Source organism: Ascaphus truei, chromosome 14 (assembly GCF_040206685.1).
Source record: "Ascaphus truei isolate aAscTru1 chromosome 14, aAscTru1.hap1, whole genome shotgun sequence".
In the NCBI taxonomy this organism is placed as follows: domain Eukaryota; kingdom Metazoa; phylum Chordata; class Amphibia; order Anura; family Ascaphidae; genus Ascaphus; species Ascaphus truei.
Genome location: NC_134496.1, coordinates 49825140 through 49846037, shown reverse-complemented (window position 1 = coordinate 49846037; position 20898 = coordinate 49825140). Strand labels below are relative to the sequence as shown.

General features: G+C 50.2%; 1 protein-coding gene across 2 annotated transcripts; it reads left to right on the top strand.

Annotated features, from left to right (window-relative positions):
* Window positions 1–1925: 1925 nt before the first annotated feature.
* On the top strand, window positions 1926–16360 carry LOC142466119 (matrix metalloproteinase-23-like). Of its 2 annotated transcripts, none has more exons than XM_075570869.1 (9): window positions 1926–1991; window positions 5113–5380; window positions 5860–5978; window positions 7076–7212; window positions 8559–8726; window positions 9292–9456; window positions 9670–9759; window positions 13001–13121; window positions 16025–16360. In XM_075570869.1, the coding sequence occupies exons 2-9, from the start codon at window positions 5231–5233 to the stop codon at window positions 16194–16196; spliced, it is 1122 nt and encodes a 373-aa protein (XP_075426984.1). In that variant the 5' UTR covers window positions 1926–1991; window positions 5113–5230; the 3' UTR covers window positions 16197–16360. The 2 variants fall into 2 exon arrangements, with proteins under 2 accessions (XP_075426984.1, XP_075426986.1); XM_075570871.1 differs by lacking the exon at window positions 16025–16360 and adding an exon at window positions 14041–14360.
* The last annotated feature ends 4538 nt before the right edge of the window (window positions 16361–20898 follow it).

The following is a 20898-nucleotide window of genomic DNA, read 5'->3' as shown; positions in this document are numbered from 1 at the left end:
GGGCACCAACGACATACAGAATATAACACAAGATGGTATATAGTAATCCCCACATACCGGATGTTACTATGGATGGGGAAAAAATACAAGGTGCTCACAATCTTTTGCAGAAACTAAATTGCAATACAGTATGAGTAACTGGGACAGTTTGGGTCAACCCTGGAGATGGAAGACGGAGAGCTACGGGTCCCTCTGTTCTACAATAGAGACCTCATCTCATTGGACAGGTGGTGGAGACAATGTATCCAGGTGGGGACCATGTGCCACATGGTAGCTGTGCCCAAACATACAAACCTTTAGGAAAAATAGTATTGGTGGATTAAATGAGGGGTACGGGATGGCCTTGTCACCCGTGGATGGATAGTTCTGGGAAATATCACCATGTTAAAACGATGTTGGTGCATCATAGCCTTACGACGGCTAAATGCTCAACAGCGGCAGCTTGGAAACGCTTTGAGCCGCGCAGGTTATTAATAGTTTGGGATGTGCTATTAAGGAACAAATTAACTAGTATAAACCAACAGTACCAGGGAAAAGTGCCTAAAGGTATGGAATGGGACACTGGGATAAGACTGAGTCAAATGCTTACAGTCCCTACTCGCTAGAGGAAAACGGGCACTGAGTCGTCGTAACTATGAATAAAAAAGGAGAAAATAAGGGTCATCCCTTCATTACCCTCCCAAAATCCTTCCTGGTTATGATTTATTTCATGATTGTGCTTATTTATGTTTACCTTTGTCTTATAGGGGTAGTTAAATACATGATATTGACAGTAGGGTAATATCATACACTATTAGATGATGAAATTGAAAGCTGACTACTACACCAGGAGATTTTGGTAACATAATAATTATTCTGATATACTGTATGTCTGCATGATTTAGATACTGCTAATGACATCTTTTTGTATCCTGTGTATTATGTGAAAATCAGTAACTATATGATGATGGGGGGGGGGGGGAGAATAAAAGGCAGAGTGAGACAAGGACTGAATGCAAAATCATGGATACTAGAACAGTAAAGAATTAAAATTTGCAAACATATGTTCCACATGTGGTGAAGTCCTGGATAGAGCAGCAAAGCTCACTATGGAAAACGATGAATGATATATTCATAAAAAGACCATCTCCCAATTAGCTGCAGTAACGGCTGAGATAAAACACGCATGCGTGCGTTATCAGGGCCACGGTCATGTTAGCTAGTGGGATGTAAGGGGATTACCGGCTCCCCCTATGCAATCCCCATAACAACCCAACCTGGAGGGATGTACATGCAACAGATCAATTAACGAGACCTACGGGAAGAGGCCACGACAGTTATGAGAGGACGGAGCAGAAACTACACCAAGTAGTGCAAAATACGTCAATAATATATTGACTAGCCCCACACGTGCCATTTCCTCGTTTGAAACTAGCAGCTATACGGGAGGACAAAATAACCTTTTACTTGTATTTCATAAAAGAATCTGCTAGTGGGTCTCAGGTTCTTAGCCCTACAGTCGCCTAACCAGGGGGATTCCTTATGCTGAGTTCAGGCTAGTTCACGTTCGTTGCGTCCGCGCCTCTGTCTGCCGGCGATGTGTGCTCATGCCCAGCAGACAGAATGAACCGACTTGGAGGCGGGACTACTCAGCCATTTAATTTTTAAACAAAGTGTGTGTGTTTGTGATTGGCTGGCGAAGTACACGTGACGCGGCTGCCACTTCAAATCACAACTTCAGTTGTCTCCAAGTGCAGCGGCGTCAACGCTGTACTTCGCCGCCGGGTGTCTCAGCGGACCCCCAGCCCCTTTCCTCCAGTGTGGAGGTCCCCGCTGGCTCCTTACTACTTGGCTGACTCCGTGCTGTGACGCGTCAGCCGGCCGATGCTGCAAGCTCCTAGTGATTTGCAGCTCTGACGCGTCACGTGGTGCGGCAGACAGCCAACGAGGGAAGGACCTTCGGATGAGAGGCGGCTTGGGAGGGGAGTAGGGTAGGAGCTGCGGGGAAAAATGTGAGTGTATGTATGTATGTGTTGTATGTGTTGTGTGTGGGGATGGGGGGGTGGACGGCACCACGGCACCACGATCTCAGACCTGGCAAAGTTTTACCACGCCCTCCCCCTTCCCACTCCCGCCCTCGGCTCCCTACACACCGCATATCGCTGTCAATTGCCGCCTGTCTGCAGTGCGGGCACGCTGACTGAGGGAGCGGGGCCTTAGCCTCACACACACCAAAGCGCAAGAGTGGCGCACGTGCACATCGCATTCTGTTTGAACGCAGCCTTACAAACATGGCTTCACTGCGGATCAGTTTGCAAAATGTGCCAGTGTCTCCCGAGGGTGAGAAACTGCAGACGGTGGTGGGAATGGCTGACCTGTTACTGGGCACAGCTTGTCTGGCTTTAGCCATAGACATGTCACAGAGACTCCTCATTAACCCCTTTGACGGACGCGATGCTTGGGATCCATTTGGTCCTGGTCGCGGCCTTCTTTATCATCAAGGTAAAGAAAGAACCAGCGCACCGCCAAGAGTGGGTCCCAAGCATATGTATTTAAAATTTCTTCTTTATTGAATCCATCTAAAAGTGGAGGTTAACGCCCTCCCTACGCGTTTCGTGTAAACATGCACTTTATCATCCTGAGAAGACCATGTTTTGGCTAACAGGATGAAAGGAGTCGGCCTGAATGATCATATGATTGCCTGTGGCTTTCCTGTAACTGTTGGCGTGTAGAGGACCATCCTTCGTCGAGATGCGATCACGTCTCTAATGAGGCAAACGGAAGATGTCCATGAACGCTGGACACGATCTCCCCCAGAAAATGGGCAGAAAGCCCACGGCGTATGTTCGTTACCCTAATGAAGATCAATGGCTATAAATGAATCTCACTTTCTTATTGCACTAAGAATAAGCGTGCCCTATTTTTTATTTTTACGTGACCGTGATTTATCCTAGGAGTCAGCTGGAATTCTCAGGAACAGCTTTGTGCTATACCTTTCATTGTTTTTACAACGGTGTGCAGTACTTTCCAGCCCCCCCCCCCCCCCCGCCTACCCATCCCCCCATAGCGCACCTATCACGAAAAAATGGGTGCGTGAGTAACTGACTGCCTGGGTGGGTGACTGACTGACTGACTGCCTGGGTGGGTGACTGACTGCCTGGGTGGGTGACTGACTGACTGCCTGGGTGGGTGACTGACTGCCTGGGTGGGTGACTGACTGACTGCCTGGGTGGGTGACTGACTGCATGGATGGGTGACTGCCTGGGTGGGTGACTGACTGCCTGGCAGGGTGACTGCCCGGGTGTGTGGCCGCAATACATTTTTAAAAGACCCCCACCACCCCAATACATATACAAAATACCCCCACCACCCCAATACATATACAAAATACCCCCACCTCCCCATTACATATACAAAATACCCCCATCTCCCCAATATATATACAAAACCCCCACCACCCCAATACATATAAAATTCAGATTTACCTTGGGGATGGTGTCAGGAGGGGGGGCACTGGATGCGTAGGGAGGCTAGTGGATGTGGAGGGGGGCTAGTGGATGCAGAGGGGGGCCAGTGGATGCGGAGGGGGGACAGTGTCACTCAGGCCATGGGATCACCGCACCCATCTCCCCCAGGAAGGGAAGCGCCCGAGAAGAGCGGGAAGCCCCGCGTGAGCCAACCGCCGGACTTTGTTTTTGCTCCCCCCCCCGGTCCCATCTCCAAACCCACCAGGGCTACCAAGGGGAAATGCGGGCCGGAGGGGGACGCGCTGTGTCCAGCTCCCACTCGCCAACTTTGCCTTGCTCCCCCGCGTGCCTACCTCCCGCCTCCCCCCGTGCGCCTACGTCCCGCCCCAGGCAGCAGCCGTGGGGATCGGGGGCAGGGGAACCGGGGGGAGGGGGGGAGCGCCAATGCGCCTGACTGAACCCCACTGGGGGTCCAGCCGCGACCATCAGAACAGACTGGCCAGAGGTCAGGGGACATTTGCAGCGCCACCCCCCCTCCCCCCCAGCCAGCGGACCCAGGACACCCGCCCCGCCAGATCCCGCCTGTTGGCGGCCCTGGCTGGCGGTAATATTTGGAGCCAGTGATGAGAGTGGAAATGATGCAGCCCCACTAAGCAACATCTTGCGAGAAAGTGGAAGCCTTCAGCCATGTAACACACGTATTCACCGGGCTAAACTAGGCCCTGTATTACATATAATGGTGCACGTTACAATCTTACACTCTGTTTGTGATTAGTGAATAACAGCTCCTTGGGGAAGCGTCCCTCCTCCCCCCAGCCCTGCTACAGACCATGAGAAGAGATATGTGTGTTTCTTAAAGCTTTGTACTCTCTCTGTATCATCTACACAGAGATCTCGGAATGACAAGGTATCGAGACCAAACGCAAACCTTTAGCGCTAACAAACAAAGCAGGACAAACGTGTCTGAACGTTTTAATTCATCATAAGAGACTTATACTGAGTTGCTGTGTGTGCGTTTATATACAGTCAGGGGCGCTCAAAAGGTCATTTTAAGGATATCCATGCTTCAGCACAGGGGGCTCAGTCAAAGAGCCTGCTTCAGCACAGGTGGCTCAATCAGTGATTGAGCCACCTGTGCTGAAGCAGGAATATCCTGGAAACCTGACATGTTGGGGGGGGGGGGGAGTCTTGAAGACTGGGGTTGAGCGCCCCCCCTCACAGCTCTATAGCATTAGATACAGCAACACCAGGTAAGAATAATAAAGGCAATGTGTCCTGTGTAACTGAGAAAGCAAAACCGCCGCTTGGCGCTCGGCTGAAAACTCCAAAGCCTCAGCACGCCTGCGGACGCTCGCGTGAGCCCCCTCTCAAGGCATCCTCTTAGGAGGAAGTTGAAGGGGAGGCTGTCTCACATATGGGAAAGGGGGTCCGGCAGGGGCCTGGGACAAAGAGAGAACTGTTCACCTCCCCACATGTCCACTAACAAAACACACATGCACCTCCTCTCTCCCCGCACCGCTTCTCACACGTCTCCTATATCTTTAATCCGTTGCATGTGTCTTGTTCTTGTCCTCTCTCCTGCCCTTACTCTCCTCTGACATCTCCTCTCTTTATTCCTCCTCCTTCCCTTGGACCTTTCCATGCATCTTGTCTTTGCCACTTCCAGGTGACCCTCGTGTGGTTGGGCTCAGTAGAGGGGCTCTGCGGTATTGCTGCGATGCTCTGTGTGGTGAGGAGTGAGGTTGGCACGTGACCCCCTCCGGTTTTGCGGAGCCTGCAGAGGGATGGGCGGGGGCCAGTGTGGCCCCTCGGACAACGAGAGGGGCCAGTACACAGCTCTGTGTGTTGGTGCTGCTGCCTTTTTCCTGCTCCTCACTTGCTGCCTTTGGCACCAGCGGGAAGCTGTCACATCCCCAAACTTCAGTGTCCCAGAGGTGAGTGACAGTCTTTTCTTTCATTGTTTGTTCAGTCCTCTTGACCCCCCCCCCCCCCCAACAGGTCAGGTTTTAAGGATAACCCTGATTCAGCACAGGTGGCTCAATCAGTCCCTGCTTTAACACAGGTGGCTCAATCAGTCCCTGCTTCAGCACAGGTGGCTCAATCAGTCCCTGATTCAGCACTGGTGGCCCAAAGCTGGGATATCCTTAAGACCTGACCTGTTGGTGGGGGTCTTGAGGGCTGGAGTTGAGCCCCCCCTGGTCCATAGCATTAGACACATGGGGAGGGGAGGGTGTCATTTTGGGTTTACGGTTCATAGACATTTCTGTGTAAATTTAGCTATTCTCAGAACTTTTTGATGTAATTCTTCTAAATGTTGATGAGACGCTGAAATGTCAAAACAGGCGCCGGTCGCTGGTCCTGTGATCATATAATGTGTGACCTGGTCATCATCCTGTAACCTGTCTCTCTGCAGGGTGAGGATACAAGGTGTGGGGTCACCTTCCCTCCCGAGGGCAGAATATCCGTCAGACACAAGCGATACAGCATAAATCCCCTGGGGTACAAGTGGGACCATTTAAACCTGACGTACAAGTAAGTCTTTAGCAATCTTCCCATTTACTTCAAACCTACAGTTCCTGTGCCTCTGCAATCCTGCAGCTGGACCCACGATAAACCCGAGAAGGGCCCCTCATACCCAGTGCTTACACCCCCCCTCATACCCAGCGCTCTTACACCCCCCCTCATACCCAGCGCTCTTACACCCCCCCCTCATACCCAGCGCTCTTACACCCCCCTCATACCCAGCGCTCTTACACCCCCCTCCCCTCATACCCAGCGCTCTTACACCCCCCTCATACCCAGCGCTCTTACACCCCCCCCTCATACCCAGCGCTTACACCCCCCCCCTCATACCCAGCGCTTACACCCCCCCCCCTCATACCCAGTGCTTACACCTCCCCTCATACCCAGCGCTCTTACACCCCCCTCATACCCAGCGCTCTTACACCCCCCCTCATACCCAGCGCTCTTACACCCCCCTCATACCCAGCGCTCTTACACCCCCCTCCCCTCATACCCAGCGCTTACACCCCCCCCCCCTCATACCCAGCGCTTACACCCCCCCCTCATACCCAGTGCTTACACCCCCCCTCATACCCAGCGCTCTTACACCCCCCCTCATACCCAGCGCTCTTACACCCCACTCATACCCAGCGCTCTTACACCCCCCCTCATACCCAGCGCTCTTACACCCCACTCATACCCAGCGCTCTTGCACCCCCCCTCATACCCAGCGCTCTTACACCCCCCCTCATACCCAGCGCTCTTACACCCCCCTCCCCTCATACCCAGCGCTCTTCCCCCCCCCCCCTCATACCCAGCGCTCTTACACCCCCCCTCATACCCAGCGCTTACACCCCCCTCCCCTCATACCCAGCGCTCTCCCCCCCCCCCCCCTCATACCCAGGGCTCTTACACCCCTGGCTGCTGATGCGCAGTGCTCTCCTGTACCCTGCTGGCTCACTCGCTTGCCCTGTTCACCCCTCATAACCTGCTCTCCTCCATCCCACATCTCCTTTTAGCCAGCACTCTCCCGCTGCCCCCCCAGTAGCTGGGCAAACCCCCCTCCTCCCCAGTCCAGTGCTCCCGCAAGGCTCCCCCACAGCTCAGATACTGACTGCCCCCTGCAGGATCGTCCAGTTCCCGAGCACCCTGAATCGAGGTGACACAGAGAGAGCTCTGTCCGTCGCGTTCCGCATGTGGAGCAAAGTGTCCCCACTCACCTTCCAGCGAGTGCAGCTACAGCAGGCGTCCGATCTCAGCATAGGTAAGGGTGCCGGGGGCCTCTCCTGGGGTACAACTGGCAGGGTCCCCAATGAGTCAGATAACGAATATCTGGAGTGAAATTACTTAATGATGAATGGAGTTTGTCCATAAGTGAGACTGTCTTCCAGTGAGTAATACTGTACCAACTTCCAGTGAGTAATACTGTACCAACTTCCAGTGAGTAATACTGTACCAACTTCCAGTGAGTAATACTGTACCAACTTCCAGTGAGTAATACTGTACCAACTTCCAGTGAGTAATACTGTACCAACTTCCAGTGAGTAATACTGTACCAACTTCCAGTGAGTAATACTGTACCAACTTCCAGTGAGTAATACTGTACCAACTTCCAGTGAGTAATACTGTACCAACTTCCAGTGAGTAATACTGTACCCACTTCCAGTGAGTAATACTGTACCAACTTCCAGTGAGTAATACTGTACCAACTTCCAGTGAGTAATACTGTACCAACTTCCAGTGAGTAATACTGTACCTACTTCCAGTGAGTAAAACTGTACCAACTTCCTGTGAGTAATACTGCCTCCCAGTGAATAATACCACATCACAGTGAGTAATACTGCCTCCCAGTGAGTAATACCGCCACCCAGTGAATAATATCACATCACAGTGAGTAATACCGCCTCCAAGTGAGTAATACAGCCTCCCAGTGAGTAATACGGCCTCCCAATGAGTAATACGGCCTCCCAATGAGTAATAACACCTCTTAATGAGTAATACCACCTCCCAGTGAGTAATACGGCCTCCCAATGAGTAATAACACCTCTCAATGAGTAATACCGCCTCCCAGTGAGTAATACCGCCTCCCAGTGAATAATACCACATCACAGTGAGTAATATCACCTCCCAGTGAGTAATACCGCCTCCAAGTGAGTAATACAGCCTCCCAGTGAGTAATACGGCCTCCCAATGAGTAATACGGCCTCCCAATGAGTAATAACACCTCTCAATGAGTAATACCGCCTCCCAGTGAGTAATACGGCCTCCCAATGAGTAATAACACCTCTCAATGAGTAATACCGCTTCCCAGTGAGTAATACCGCCTCCCAGTGAATAATACCACATCACAGTGAGTAATATCACCTCCCAGTGAGTAATACCGCATCCCAGTGTGAAATAATGCCTCCCAATGTGTAATACCACCTCCCAGTGAGTAATACCACCTCCCAATGTGTAATACCGCCTCCCAGTGAGTAATACCGCCTCCCAATGAGTAATACCACTTCCGTCAATCTGAGTATTGACTCACTGAGCAGTCACACGCCTCACACTCGTGATGTGCCCTCCACCTCTAACTGCCACTTCTCTCTCCCTCTTGCCTCTCCTCAGGGTTTTACTCTTTTAATCACAGCGATTGTTGGGGGTCCCCGTTGCACCCCTGCTTTGATGGTCTGAACGGCGAACTGGCTCACGCCTTTCTGCCCCCCCGAGGGGAGATTCACTTTGACAACCACGAGTTCTGGGTCCTCGGACCATCACGCTTCAGCTGGAAACAGGGTAACTGCCCCCACTCCACCCGAGGGAGAATGACCCCATCCTTCACCCCACTCCTCCTGGGGTATACGGAGCTGCCCTATCCTCTAAGGGAGGAGGGGTCATCCTACTGGCCAGTGGACAGTGTGTAATGGTACAGGGGTGATAGTTGGGTAGGTTGCTACTTTTTTTTACCTTGTTTCATCCACTGCTACCGCCCATTTAAACCACTGGGTAAGCGGGTCAGTCACACTGTGACCAATGGGAGCTCTGAGATTGATTCTGACCCGGGGGGCCCGATTAGTGATGTCATCCTAATAATTGTGATATTATGTGGTCAACTGATTATTAAATCTCCATTCTCCCCCCCTTCCCCGTTCTTCCCCCCTCCCCATTATCTTCCCCCTTTCTCTTCCCCCACATTCTCTTCCCCCTCCCCTATTCTCTTCCCCCTCCCCCATTTTCTTCCCCCACCCTCTTCTCTTCCCCCTCCCCCATTCTCTTCCCCCACCCTCTTCTCTTCCCCCCTCCCCCATTCTCTTCCCCTTCTCTTCCCTCCCCCCGCCTCCCTCTCTGTGCTCCCCCCCAGGTGTGTGGCACAATGACCTGGTACAGGTGGCTGCTCACGAGATTGGTCACGCCCTCGGTTTGTGGCACTCTAGTGATGTCACCGCGCTCATGCATCCCAACGCCACCCACACACGGATACGTCATGTGACACAGGACGATGTCAGGGCCATTCAGCGTCTCTATGGTAACCGCAACCCCCCTATACACATTATCACTGACTGCCCCATGCCTGTTATACCCCATCGTGGCTAATGCCCCACCCTCGTGACCTCTAATTTATGCCCCTCTCGGGGTATTAATCCTGTCTTTGATTATTCTGTCAATCTGGTTATTACGCTATCTCGGATTATTACCCCGGTCTCTTACTCCATCTCTGGTTCCTCCCCCTCTCCCGCAGGTTGTGTTCCTCTGGGTTCTAGCTGTGAAGCCCTGGAAGAGTTGGGATCCTGCGGGTCACACTGTCCCCCGAAGTGTGACGGCTGCAGCGGTGAGAGCTGCCCCTGTCACTGTGGGGTGATAATGTCACAGAGCTTCCTGTGTGGTATGGTGATGTCACCATGCTGAACATCGAGAGAAATTATGATGTCACCATGATATAAGGGAAGGGGCGAGGTCACAATGGTCCATGGGGATTGGAGAGCACAACGGGTTGGGTGATGACCTCACATGTGCATGCTGATGATGTCACAAGAACAAGCGATGTTCCCAGCACTCAAAAAGAAAAAAAAGTATAACAAGAATACGTCAAAATCAACGTTACTGGTTTAAAAAAGGCAAATAAATCAATATAGCATGTATGTATGATCGAAATCAAACAGAAATACAGACATGAGCAAGGGTAGCAATCAGAAAAATAAATAACTCAAAGCTACACCCTCAATACAAAGATCTATAGAATATATAGGATATAAGAATATAAAGATATATTGGATATAAGGATATAAAGATACATAGTTACATAGTAGATGAGGTTGAAAAAAGAGGTGCGTCCATCAAGTTCAACCTATGCTAAATTTAGACAACAGATACTTTATCCTATATCTATACTTACTTATTGATCCAGAGGAAACAAACAAAAAACCCCAGAGTCATATCATTCAATGATATCTCATAAGGGAAAAAATAAATTCCTTCCTGACTCCACGAATTGGCAATCGGATTAATCCCTGGATCAACATCCTTCCCATGTATACGTATTTGGTATATCCCTGTATACCTTTCCCATCTAAAAAGATGTCCAACCTGTTTTTGAACAAATCTATTGTATCTGCCATCACAGTCTGAATTCTATGGTTTTACATATCAGGACATAATAACAATCATCTGTTCCTTAGCAGGTCTTAAAATTAGGTAAATACAACCTCAGATGAACAACAACACATGACATATTACACCATGTCATGATTTATTTAACAAAAATAAAGCCAAAATGGAGAAGCCATGTGTGAAAAAACAAAATATATCTTATGATTCAAGAGCTTGTAGAACCACCTTTAGCAGCAATAACTTGAAGTAATCGTTTTCTGTATGAATATCAGTCTCTCATCCTGTGGAGGAATTTTGACCCACTCTTCTTTACAACGTTGCTTCAGTTTATTGAGGGTTGTGGGCATTTGTTTATGCACAGTTCTCTTAAGGTCCAGCCACAGCATTTCAATCTGGTTGAGGTCTGGACTTTGACTGGGCCATTGCAACACCTTGATTCTTTTCTTTTTCAGCCATTCTGTTGTAGATTTGCTGGTGTGCTTGGGATCATTGTCCTGTTGCATGACCCAATTTCGGCCAAGCTTTAACTGTCGGACAGATGGCCTCACATTTGACTCTAGAATACTTTGGTATATAGAGGAGTTCATGGTCGACTCAATGACTGCAAGGTTCCCAGGTTCTGTGGCTGAAAAACAAGCCCAAATCATCACCCCTCCACCACCGTGCTTGACAGTTGGTATGAGGTGTTTGTGCTATGATGTGTTTGGTTTTCGCCAAATGTGGCGCTGTGCATTATGGCCAAACATCTCCACTTTTCGTCTGTCCAAATGACATTGTTCCAGAAGTCTTGTGGTTTGTTCAGATGCAACTTTGCAAATCTAAGCCGTGCTGCCATGATCTTTTTAGAGAGAAGGGGCTTTCTCCTGGCAACCTTCCCAAACAAACCATACTTAAACCATACTTGTTCACTATTTTTCTAATTGTACTGTCATGAACTTTAACATTTAACATGCTAACTGAGGCCTGTAGAGTCTGAGATGTAACTCTTGGTTTTTTTTTGCAATTTCTCTGAGCATTGCACGGTCTGACCTTGGGGTGAATTTGCTGGGACGTCCACTCCTGGGAAGATTGGCAAGTGTCTTGCATGTTTTCCACTTTTAAATAATCGTTCTCACTGTAGAATGATGGACTTTAAATTGTTTGGAAATGGCCTTATAACCCTTCCCAGATTGATGGGCAGCAACAATTGCTTCTCTAAGATCATTGCTGATGTCTTTCCTCCTTGGCATTGTGTTAACACACACATAATGCTCCAGACCAGCAAACTGCTAAAACTTCAGCTTTTATAGAGGTGGTCACACTTGCTGATGATCAATTAATCAAGGGCATTTGATTAGCAGCACCTGTCTGCTACTTAGCATCTTAATTCATATGGAAGCAGTAAGGGTGTACTTAGTTTTTCACACATGGCTTCTCCATTTTGGCTTTATTTTTGTTAAATCATGACACGGTGTAATATGTCATGTGTTGTTGTTCATCTGAGGTTGTATTTACCTAATTTTAAGACCTGCTAAGGAACAGATGATTGTTATTATGTCCTGATATGAAAACCATAGAATTCAAAGAGGGTGTACTTTCTTTTTCACACAACTGTATAGCATATAAGGATATAAAGATAGAAAGATATATAGCATATAAGGATATAAAGATATATAGGATATAAAGATATATAGGATATAAATATATATAGCATATAAGGATATATAGGATATAAAGATATATAAGGATATAAAGATATATAGGATATAAGGATATAAATATATATATAGGATATAAAGATATATAGGGTATAAGGATATAAAGATATATAGGATATAAATATATATAGCATATAAGGATATAAAGATATATAGGATATAAAGATATATAGGATATAAAGATATATAAGGATATAAAGATATATAGGATATAAGGATATAAATATATAGGATATAAAGATATATAGGATATAAAGATATATAGGGTATAAGGATATAAAGATATAGGATATATAGGAAGAAATCAATATAAAATGAAGAACAATAGTGTATGAATAATAATAATGATAATGTTCCTATATCCGAAATAGTGCAGCAAATGTGAGGATACTTATCCTATCCTTACGTGGCAGACACCCCGTGTCCAAACGTGGAAAGTATCCCAGTGGCTGTGGCTGAACACATGTGAGAAACAAGGGGGCAAAGTTTCGGGGGAGAATAACCCCCTTCTTCAGGCCTGGTCCCACGTGTGGTGCTTCACGTGGCGCTTCGCTTTCAATTCTCTCTAACGTGAAAAAATTCCCCAATATCGCAATGTGGCAAAAACAGCAAATCCACGGTTTCCCCGACGAGTCCGACGGTGAGAAGAAGCCCGCAGTACATCACCGCCATTGTCCTGTTAGGAGCGCTGTTTGGATCTATTAGCAATTCTCTATTATTTCTGTACTGATGGTGTCGCCAATATCCCTGTGCTTGTCACTTCAGAGTTCCCTCCACGTGGTCCCTCTTCCCGGAAAGTCAAAGTTCAGACTCGTTATGTCCCCATGGGTCAGTCTGTCACCTTCCGCTGCGGCCAAAGTGTGTCTCGGCCACACCAGAGAGTCAGGTAAGAGCACCCCCGGTGACAGTCTGTGTAACCCTTCCCTAATCCCGCCAAATAACCTCTCTACCCTCACCCATAACCCCTCCCTAATCCCGCCAAATAACCTCTCTAACCTCACCCATAACCCCTCCCTAATCCCGCCAAATAACCTCTCTAACCTCACCCATAACCCCTCCCTAATCCCGCCAAATCACCTCTCTACCCTCACCCATAACCCCTCCCTAATCCCGCCAAATAACCTCTCTAACCTCACCCATAACCCCTCCCTAATCCCGCCAAATAACCTCTCTAACCTCACCCATAACCCCTCCCTAATCCCGCCAAATCACCTCTCTACCCTCACCCATAACCCCTCCCTAATCCCGCCAAATAACCTCTCTAACCTCACCCATAACCCCTCCCTAATCCCGCCAAATAACCTCTCTAACCTCACCCATAACCCCTCCCTAATCCCGCCAAATAACCTCTCCAGCCTTGCCCATAACCCCTCCCTAATCTCGCCAAATAACCTCTCTAACCTCACCCATAACCCCTCCCTAATCCCGCCAAATAACCTCTCTAACCTCACCCATAACCCCTCCCTAATCCCGCCAAACAACCTCTGTAACCTTGCCCGTAACCCTTCCCTAATCCCGCCAAATAAACTCTCTCTAACCTCACCCATAACCCCTCCCTAATCCCGCCAAATAACCTCTCTAACCTCACCCATAACCCCTCCCTAATCCCGCCAAATAACCTCTCTAACCTCACCCATAACCCCTCCCTAATCCCGCCAAATAACCTCTCTAACCTCACCCATAACCCCTCCCTAATCCCGTCAAATAACCTCACTAACCTCACCCATAACCCCTCCCTAATCCCGCCAAATAACCTCTAACCTCACCCATAACCCCTCCCTAATCCCGCCGAATAACCTCTCCAGCCTCGCCCATAACCCTAACCTAATCCCGCCAAATAACCTCTAACCTCACCCATAACCCCTCCCTAATCCCGCCAATTAACCTCTCTAACCTCACCCATAACCCCTCCCTAATCCCGCCAAATAACCTCTGTAACCTTGCCCGTAACCCCTCCCTAATCCCGCCAAAGAACCTCTCTAACCTCACCCATAACCCCTCCCTAATCCCGCCAAAGAACCTCTCTAACCTCACCCATAAACACAACCAAACCCTAATTCCGCCATATAACCTCCCCTATATAACTGCTCCCAAACCCTGCCATATAATAACCTCTCTAACCTTGCCATACAACCGACCCCTCCCTAACCCCATCATATAACCCCTCCCTAACCCCATCATATAACCCCTCCCTTTAACCTCTGTAACCCCTCCCTAACCCCCTCATATAATCCTCCCTAACCCCATCATATAACCTCTCCCTTTAACCTCTGTGACCCCTCCCTAACCCCCTCATATAATCCTCCCTAAACCCCTCATATAATCCTCCCTAACCCCCATATAACCCCTCCCTAACCCCCATATGAACCCTTCCTAAACCCCATATAATCCCTCCCTAACCCCCAAATAAAACCTCTCTAACCCCCCCATATAACCCCTCTATCCCCCATATAACCCTCCCTAACCCCCATATAACCCTTCCCTAGCCCCCATATAACCCTCCCTAACCCCCATATAACCCTCCCTAGCCCCCATATAACCCTCCCCTAACCCCCATATAACCCCTCCCTAACCCCCATATAACCCCCTCTCTAACGCCCATATAACCCCTCTCTAACGCCCATATAACCCCTCTCTAACGCCCATATAACCCCTCCCTAACCCCCATATAACCCCTCTCCTCTCTAACCCCCCCATATAACCCCTCTCTAACGCCCATATAACCCCTCCCTAACCCCCATATAACCCCTCTCCTCTCTAACCCCCCCATATAACCCCTCTCCCCTCTCTAACCCCCCATATAACATCTCAAACCCCTGCTCTTCTGTCTTTCTCTGTCTCTTAGGAAAAGAATCAATAGCCCCAAAGCGAAGCCTCTGCTTCTTAATATCAGCCCCACCACTGACCATGGGCACAGAATTTTGCACTCGTCGTGTCTCTGTTTATACCCCTTTATTTTATTAATAATAATAATACATTTATTTGCATGTAACTTTACATCTCATATTAGGGTATCTGAGGCTTTTGATAACCAGGTTCGTTTTTCTTTGGTTCCTACATTATCTGTATCCTGGGAACAGCACCAAACAAAATACTATTCCATAGATTTAAAGCTAAACAGGGTTACTTCCTCTCTCCCCCCCCCCCCCCCCCAACCTTCCCTCCAGGTTAACTTTCTCTTCTCTCTCTCCCTGCCCGCTTTCTCTTCTCTCCTTACCCCCCCCCCCCCTCTCCCTGCCCTACTCTCACTGTTTTCCTCCCTGTCTCCTTGCTCTCCTCTCACACGACCTCCTTCTCTCTCTTCCCCTCCCACTTTTCTCCTTTCCCTCTCCCCTGCCTCCCACCCCTTGCCCGCCTCTCTCCCCCTGCCCTCCTCTCCCCTGGTCCCCCTTCCCTTCTCGCCCCCGGCCCTCCTCTCCCTCTCTCCCCTGGTCCCCCTTCCCTTCTCGCCCCTCCTCTCCCTCTCCCCCTGCCCTTCTCTCCCTTCCTCTCCCCCGCCTTCCTCTCCCTCGGCCATCATCTCCCTCCCCCTGCCCTCCTTCCCCTCCCCCTGCCCTCCTCTCTCTCCCCGTCCTCCTCTACCTCTCCTGCCCTCCCTCTCCTCCCCACCCTCCTCTCCCCCGCCCCCCTCGCTCTCCCTCCCCTGCTCTCCTCTCCCCCTGCCCTCCTCCCTCACCCCCTACCCTCCTCTCTCTCCCCGTCCTCCTCTCCTCCCCGTTCCCCTCGCTCTCCCTCCCCTGTCCTCTCCCCCGCCCCCCTCGCTCTCCCTCTCCCCCTGCCTTCCTGCAGTTGGTACAAGGATGGATCCCGCGTCTCCTCCTCCACGGTCGGATTCTTCGCCCTGACTCCGGCCGGTCTGGTCCTGAGGGCAGACAAGATGGCGCAGGGACGGTACGCGTGTGTGGTGCGGCAGAGGAGAGTGATCCTTAGAGGGAGTGCGTGGGACCTCCGGGTCACGTAACCACCAGTGACCTGGGAATAAAAGGAGTCCCCGCTTGTGCTGTGATATAAAACCGTACTGAGTATAACTTCACATTCTCCGCTGTCTGCAGATTATTTTGTTAGTAAATACAGCCCCTGATCCCCCCCGAACTGCACCTGAGAACCCCAACTTGCACCCATGGCCCAGTATTTATCAGCACAGGAGAGGAGCAGGCAGTACTGTATATATCAGCGCAGGGGAGCAGCGGAGGAGAGGAGCGAGCAGTACTGTATTTATCAGCGCAGGAGAGGAGCGGGCAGTACTGTATGTATCAGCGCAGGAGAGGAGCGAGCAGTACTGTTTATATCAGCGCAGGAGAGGAGCGGGCAGTACTGTATGTATCAGCGCAGGAGAGGAGCGAGCAGTACTGTTTATATCAGCGCAGGAGAGGAGCGGGCAGTACTGTATGTATCAGCGCAGGAGAGGAGCGGGCAGTACTGTATGTATCAGCACAGGAGAGGAGCGGGCAGTACTGTATTTATCAGCTCAGGAGAGGAGCGGGCAGTACTGTATGTATCAGCACAGGAGAGGAGCGGGCAGTACTGTATATATCAGCACAGGAGAGGAGCGGGCAGTACTGTATTTATCAGCACAGGAGAGGAGCGGGCAGTACTGTATTTATCAGCACAGGAGAGGAGCGGGCAGTACTGTATGTATCAGCACAGGAGAGGAGCGGGCAGTACTGTATTTATCAGCTCAGGAGAGGAGCGGGCAGTACTGTATGTATCAGCACAGGAGAGGAGCGGGCAGTACTGTATGTATCAGCACAGGAGAGGAGCGGGCAGTACTGTATATATCAGCACAGGAGAGGAGCGGGCAGTACTGTATTTATCAGCACAGGAGAGGAGCGGGCAGTACTGTATGTATCAGCACAGGAGAGGAGCGGGCAGTACTGTATGTATCAGCGCAGGAGAGGAGTGGGCAGTACTGTATGTATCAGCACAGGAGAGGAGCGGGCAGTACTGTATTTATCAGCTCAGGAGAGGAGCGGGCAGTACTGTATTTATCAGCACAGGAGAGGAGCGGGCAGTACTGTATCAGTGCAGGAGATGAGCGGGCAGTTCTGTATTTATCAGCACAGGAGAGGAGCAGGCAGTACTGTATTTATCAGTGCAGGAGAGGAGCGGGCAGTACTGTATGTATCAGCGCAGGAGAGGAGCGGGCAGTACTGTATGTATCAGTGCAGGAGAGGAGCGGGCAGTACTGTATGTATCAGTGCAGGAGAGGAGCGGGCAGTACTGTATTTATCAGTGCAGGAGAGGAGCAGGCAGTACTGTATTTATCAGTGCAGGAGAGGAGCGGGCAGTACTGTATGTATCAGCGCAGGAGAGGAGCGGGCAGTACTGTATATATCAGCGCAGGAGAGGAGCGGGCAGTACTGTATTTATCAGTGCAGGAGAGGAGCAGGCAGTACTGTATTTATCAGTGCAGGAGAGGAGCGGGCAGTACTGTATGTATCAGCGCAGGAGAGGAGCGGGCAGTACTGTATTTATCAGTGCAGGAGAGGAGCGGGCAGTACTGTATGTATCAGCGCAGGAGAGGAGCGGGCAGTACTGTATGTATCAGCGCAGGAGAGGAGCGGGCAGTACTGTATTTATCAGTGCAGGAGAGGAGCAGGCAGTACTGTATTTATCAGTGCAGGAGAGGAGCGGGCAGTACTGTATGTATCAGCGCAGGAGAGGAGCGGGCAGTACTGTATTTATCAGTGCAGGAGAGGAGCGGGCAGTACTGTATGTATCAGCACAGGAGAGGAGCGGGCAGTACTGTATTTATCAGCGCAGGAGAGGAGCGGGCAGTAATGTATGTATCAGTGCAGGAGAGGAGCGGGCAGTACTGTATTTATCAGTGCAGGAGAGGAGCAGGCAGTACTGTATTTATCAGTGCAGGAGAGGAGCGGGCAGTACTGTATGTATCAGCGCAGGAGAGGAGCGGGCAGTACTTTATGTATCAGCGCAGGAGAGGAGCGGGCAGTACTGTATTTATCAGTGCAGGAGAGGAGCGGGCAGTACTGTATGTATCAGCGCAGGAGAGGAGCGGGCAGTACTGTATTTATCAGTGCAGGAGAGGAGCGGGCAGTACTGTATGTATCAGCGCAGGAGAGGAGCGGGCAGTACTGTATTTATCAGTGCAGGAGAGGAGCGGGCAGTACTGTATGTATCAGTGCAGGAGAGGAGCGGGCAGTACTGTATTTATCAGTGCAGGAGAGGAGCGGGCAGTACTGTATGTATCAGTGCAGGAGAGGAGCGGGCAGTACTGTATGTATCAGCGCAGGAGAGGAGCGGGCAGTACTGTATTTATCAGTGCAGGAGAGGAGCGGGCAGTACTGTATTTATCAGTGCAGGAGAGGAGCGGGCAGTACTGTATGTATCAGCGCAGGAGAGGAGCGGGCAGTACTGTTATCAGCGCAGGAGAGGAGCGGGCAGTACTGTATTTATTAGCGCAAGAGATAAATACAGTACTGCCCGCACCTCTCATGTGCTGATACATTACTGCACGCTCCTCTCCTGCGCTGATGTGTGTGTGTGTGTGTGTGTGTGTGTGTGTGTGTGTATATATATATATGCAAATATAACTGTATGCTCATCTGCATGTCTTAGTCGGGTCTGCAACCCCGCCTTTCCCCATTATCACCCAGCATACAGCACTTCCACTGCAGCAAGGGATTCTGGGAAATGACATGCAAATGAGCACAGTGTCACTTTTTGCCTCAATAACCATTTTTAACATGGTTCCCTATAGGCTTAAGCTTGCTGCATGGTCACAGCTTTGAGCACAGCCAGGGTTAAGGTGCATACCCAGAAAACCACCCACAGACAGCTGTTTTGACCTTGATGGGTCTCATCAGTGTGGGGTTGATTTTACTGGGAATGCAAGAGAGGCTATGGGATAGGCTAAACCATAATACTGAGTTAAGTTATGGTGAGTAAAAAAAGTGACAAAAACCCTCCACAGGAAAGCAAATATGCAAATATAACTGTATGCTCATCTGCATGTCTTAGGCAGGTCTGCAACCCCGCCTTTCCCCATTATCACCCAGCATACAGCACTTCCACTGCAGCAAGGGATTCTGGGAAATGACATGCAAATGAGCACACAGTGTCACTTTTTGCCTCAATAACCATTTTTAACATGGTTCCCTATAGGCTTAAGCTTGCTGCATGGTCACAGCTTTGAGCACAGCCAGGGTTAAGGTGCATACCCAGAAAACCACCCACAGACAGCTGTTTCGACCTTGATGGGTCTCATCAGTGTGGGGTTGATTTTAACTGGGTATGCATGAGAGGCTATGGGATAGGGTATACCATAATACTGAGTTAAGTTATGGTGAATAAAAAAAGTGACAAAAACCCTCCACAGGAAAGCAAATATGCAAATATAGCTGTATGCTCATCTGCATGTCTTAGGCAGGTCTGCAACCCCGCCTTTCCCCATTATCACCCAGCATACAGCACTTCCACTGCAGCAAACTATATATATATATACACACACATCTACTACTGCATTCGAGTGTACGCTCTGTGGATTAGAGTTCTATATGTATACATTAGAATGTATGCACTGTGAGGGATTTAGGGGGACACTGGGAGAGGTTTTAGTGCAATACTTGGTATTTGTTGCGCTGCACTGCTGACCCGACATATCACACGATTACCCTGCGTTACGCTGACACCTCTGCGACCCTACGCATCGCACCGCTGACCCTGCGTTACACTGTGACACCTCTGCAGCACAGTGCTGTCCCTGCGTTACGCAGTGACACCTCTGCAGCTCAGCGCTGACCCTACGCATCGCATCGCTGACCCTGCGTTACGCTGTGACACCTCTGCAGCTCAGCGCTGACCCTACGCATCGCATCGCTGACCCTGCGTTACGCTGTGACACCTCTGCAGCTCAGCGCTGACCCTACGCATCACATCGCTGACACTACGCATTGCATCGCTGACCCTGCGTTACGCTGTGATACCTCTGCAGCACAGCACTGACCCAATGCATTGCACCGCTGACCCTATGTTACGCTGTGACACCTCTGCAGCTCAGCGCTGACCCAATGCATTGCACCGCTGACCCTACGTTACGCAGTGATACCTCTGCAGCTCAGCGCTGACCCTACGCATCGCATCGCTGACCCTGCATTACGCTGTGACACCTCTGCAGCTCAGCGCTGACCCTACGCATTGCATCGCTGACCCTGCGTTACGCTGTGATACCTCTGCAGCACAGCACTGACCCAATGCATTGCACCGCTGACCCTATGTTACGCTGTGACACCTCTGCAGCTCAGCGCTGACCCAATGCATTGCACCGCTGACCCTACGTTACGCAGTGATACCTCTGCAGCTCAGCGTTGACCCTACGCATCGCATCGCTGACCCTGCGTTACGCTGTGACACCTCTGCAGCTCAGCGCTGACCCAATGCATTGAACCGCTGACCCTGCACACCGTACACCCTGCGCACTGTTGACCTTTCTGCAGCTCAGCCCTGACCCCTGCAGCGGTAATTTTACACCAAAAAATGAACACAGCCCTGTGCTCCCTAGAGCAGCAGGCCCTGCCATGTGGACACTTTACAGGAGGCTTTGGGCCTCTAAAGACACATTAACATGACAATGGCTGCTGAGAAGGGTCTGAGCTCAGGCACCGGAGAATAACTGAGCCCAGCTCTGTGACAGGTGTCCGCCC

Coding starts and splice junctions, on each gene's coding strand:
- LOC142466119 (XM_075570869.1), top strand. CDS start 5,231: ATGGGCGGGGGCCAGTGTGGCCCCTCGGACAACGAGAGGGGCCAGTAC. Junction 5,381..5,859: donor CAAACTTCAGTGTCCCAGAG/GTGAGTGACAGT, acceptor GTCTCTCTGCAG/GGTGAGGATACAAGGTGTGG. Junction 7,213..8,558: donor GGCGTCCGATCTCAGCATAG/GTAAGGGTGCCG, acceptor GCCTCTCCTCAG/GGTTTTACTCTTTTAATCAC.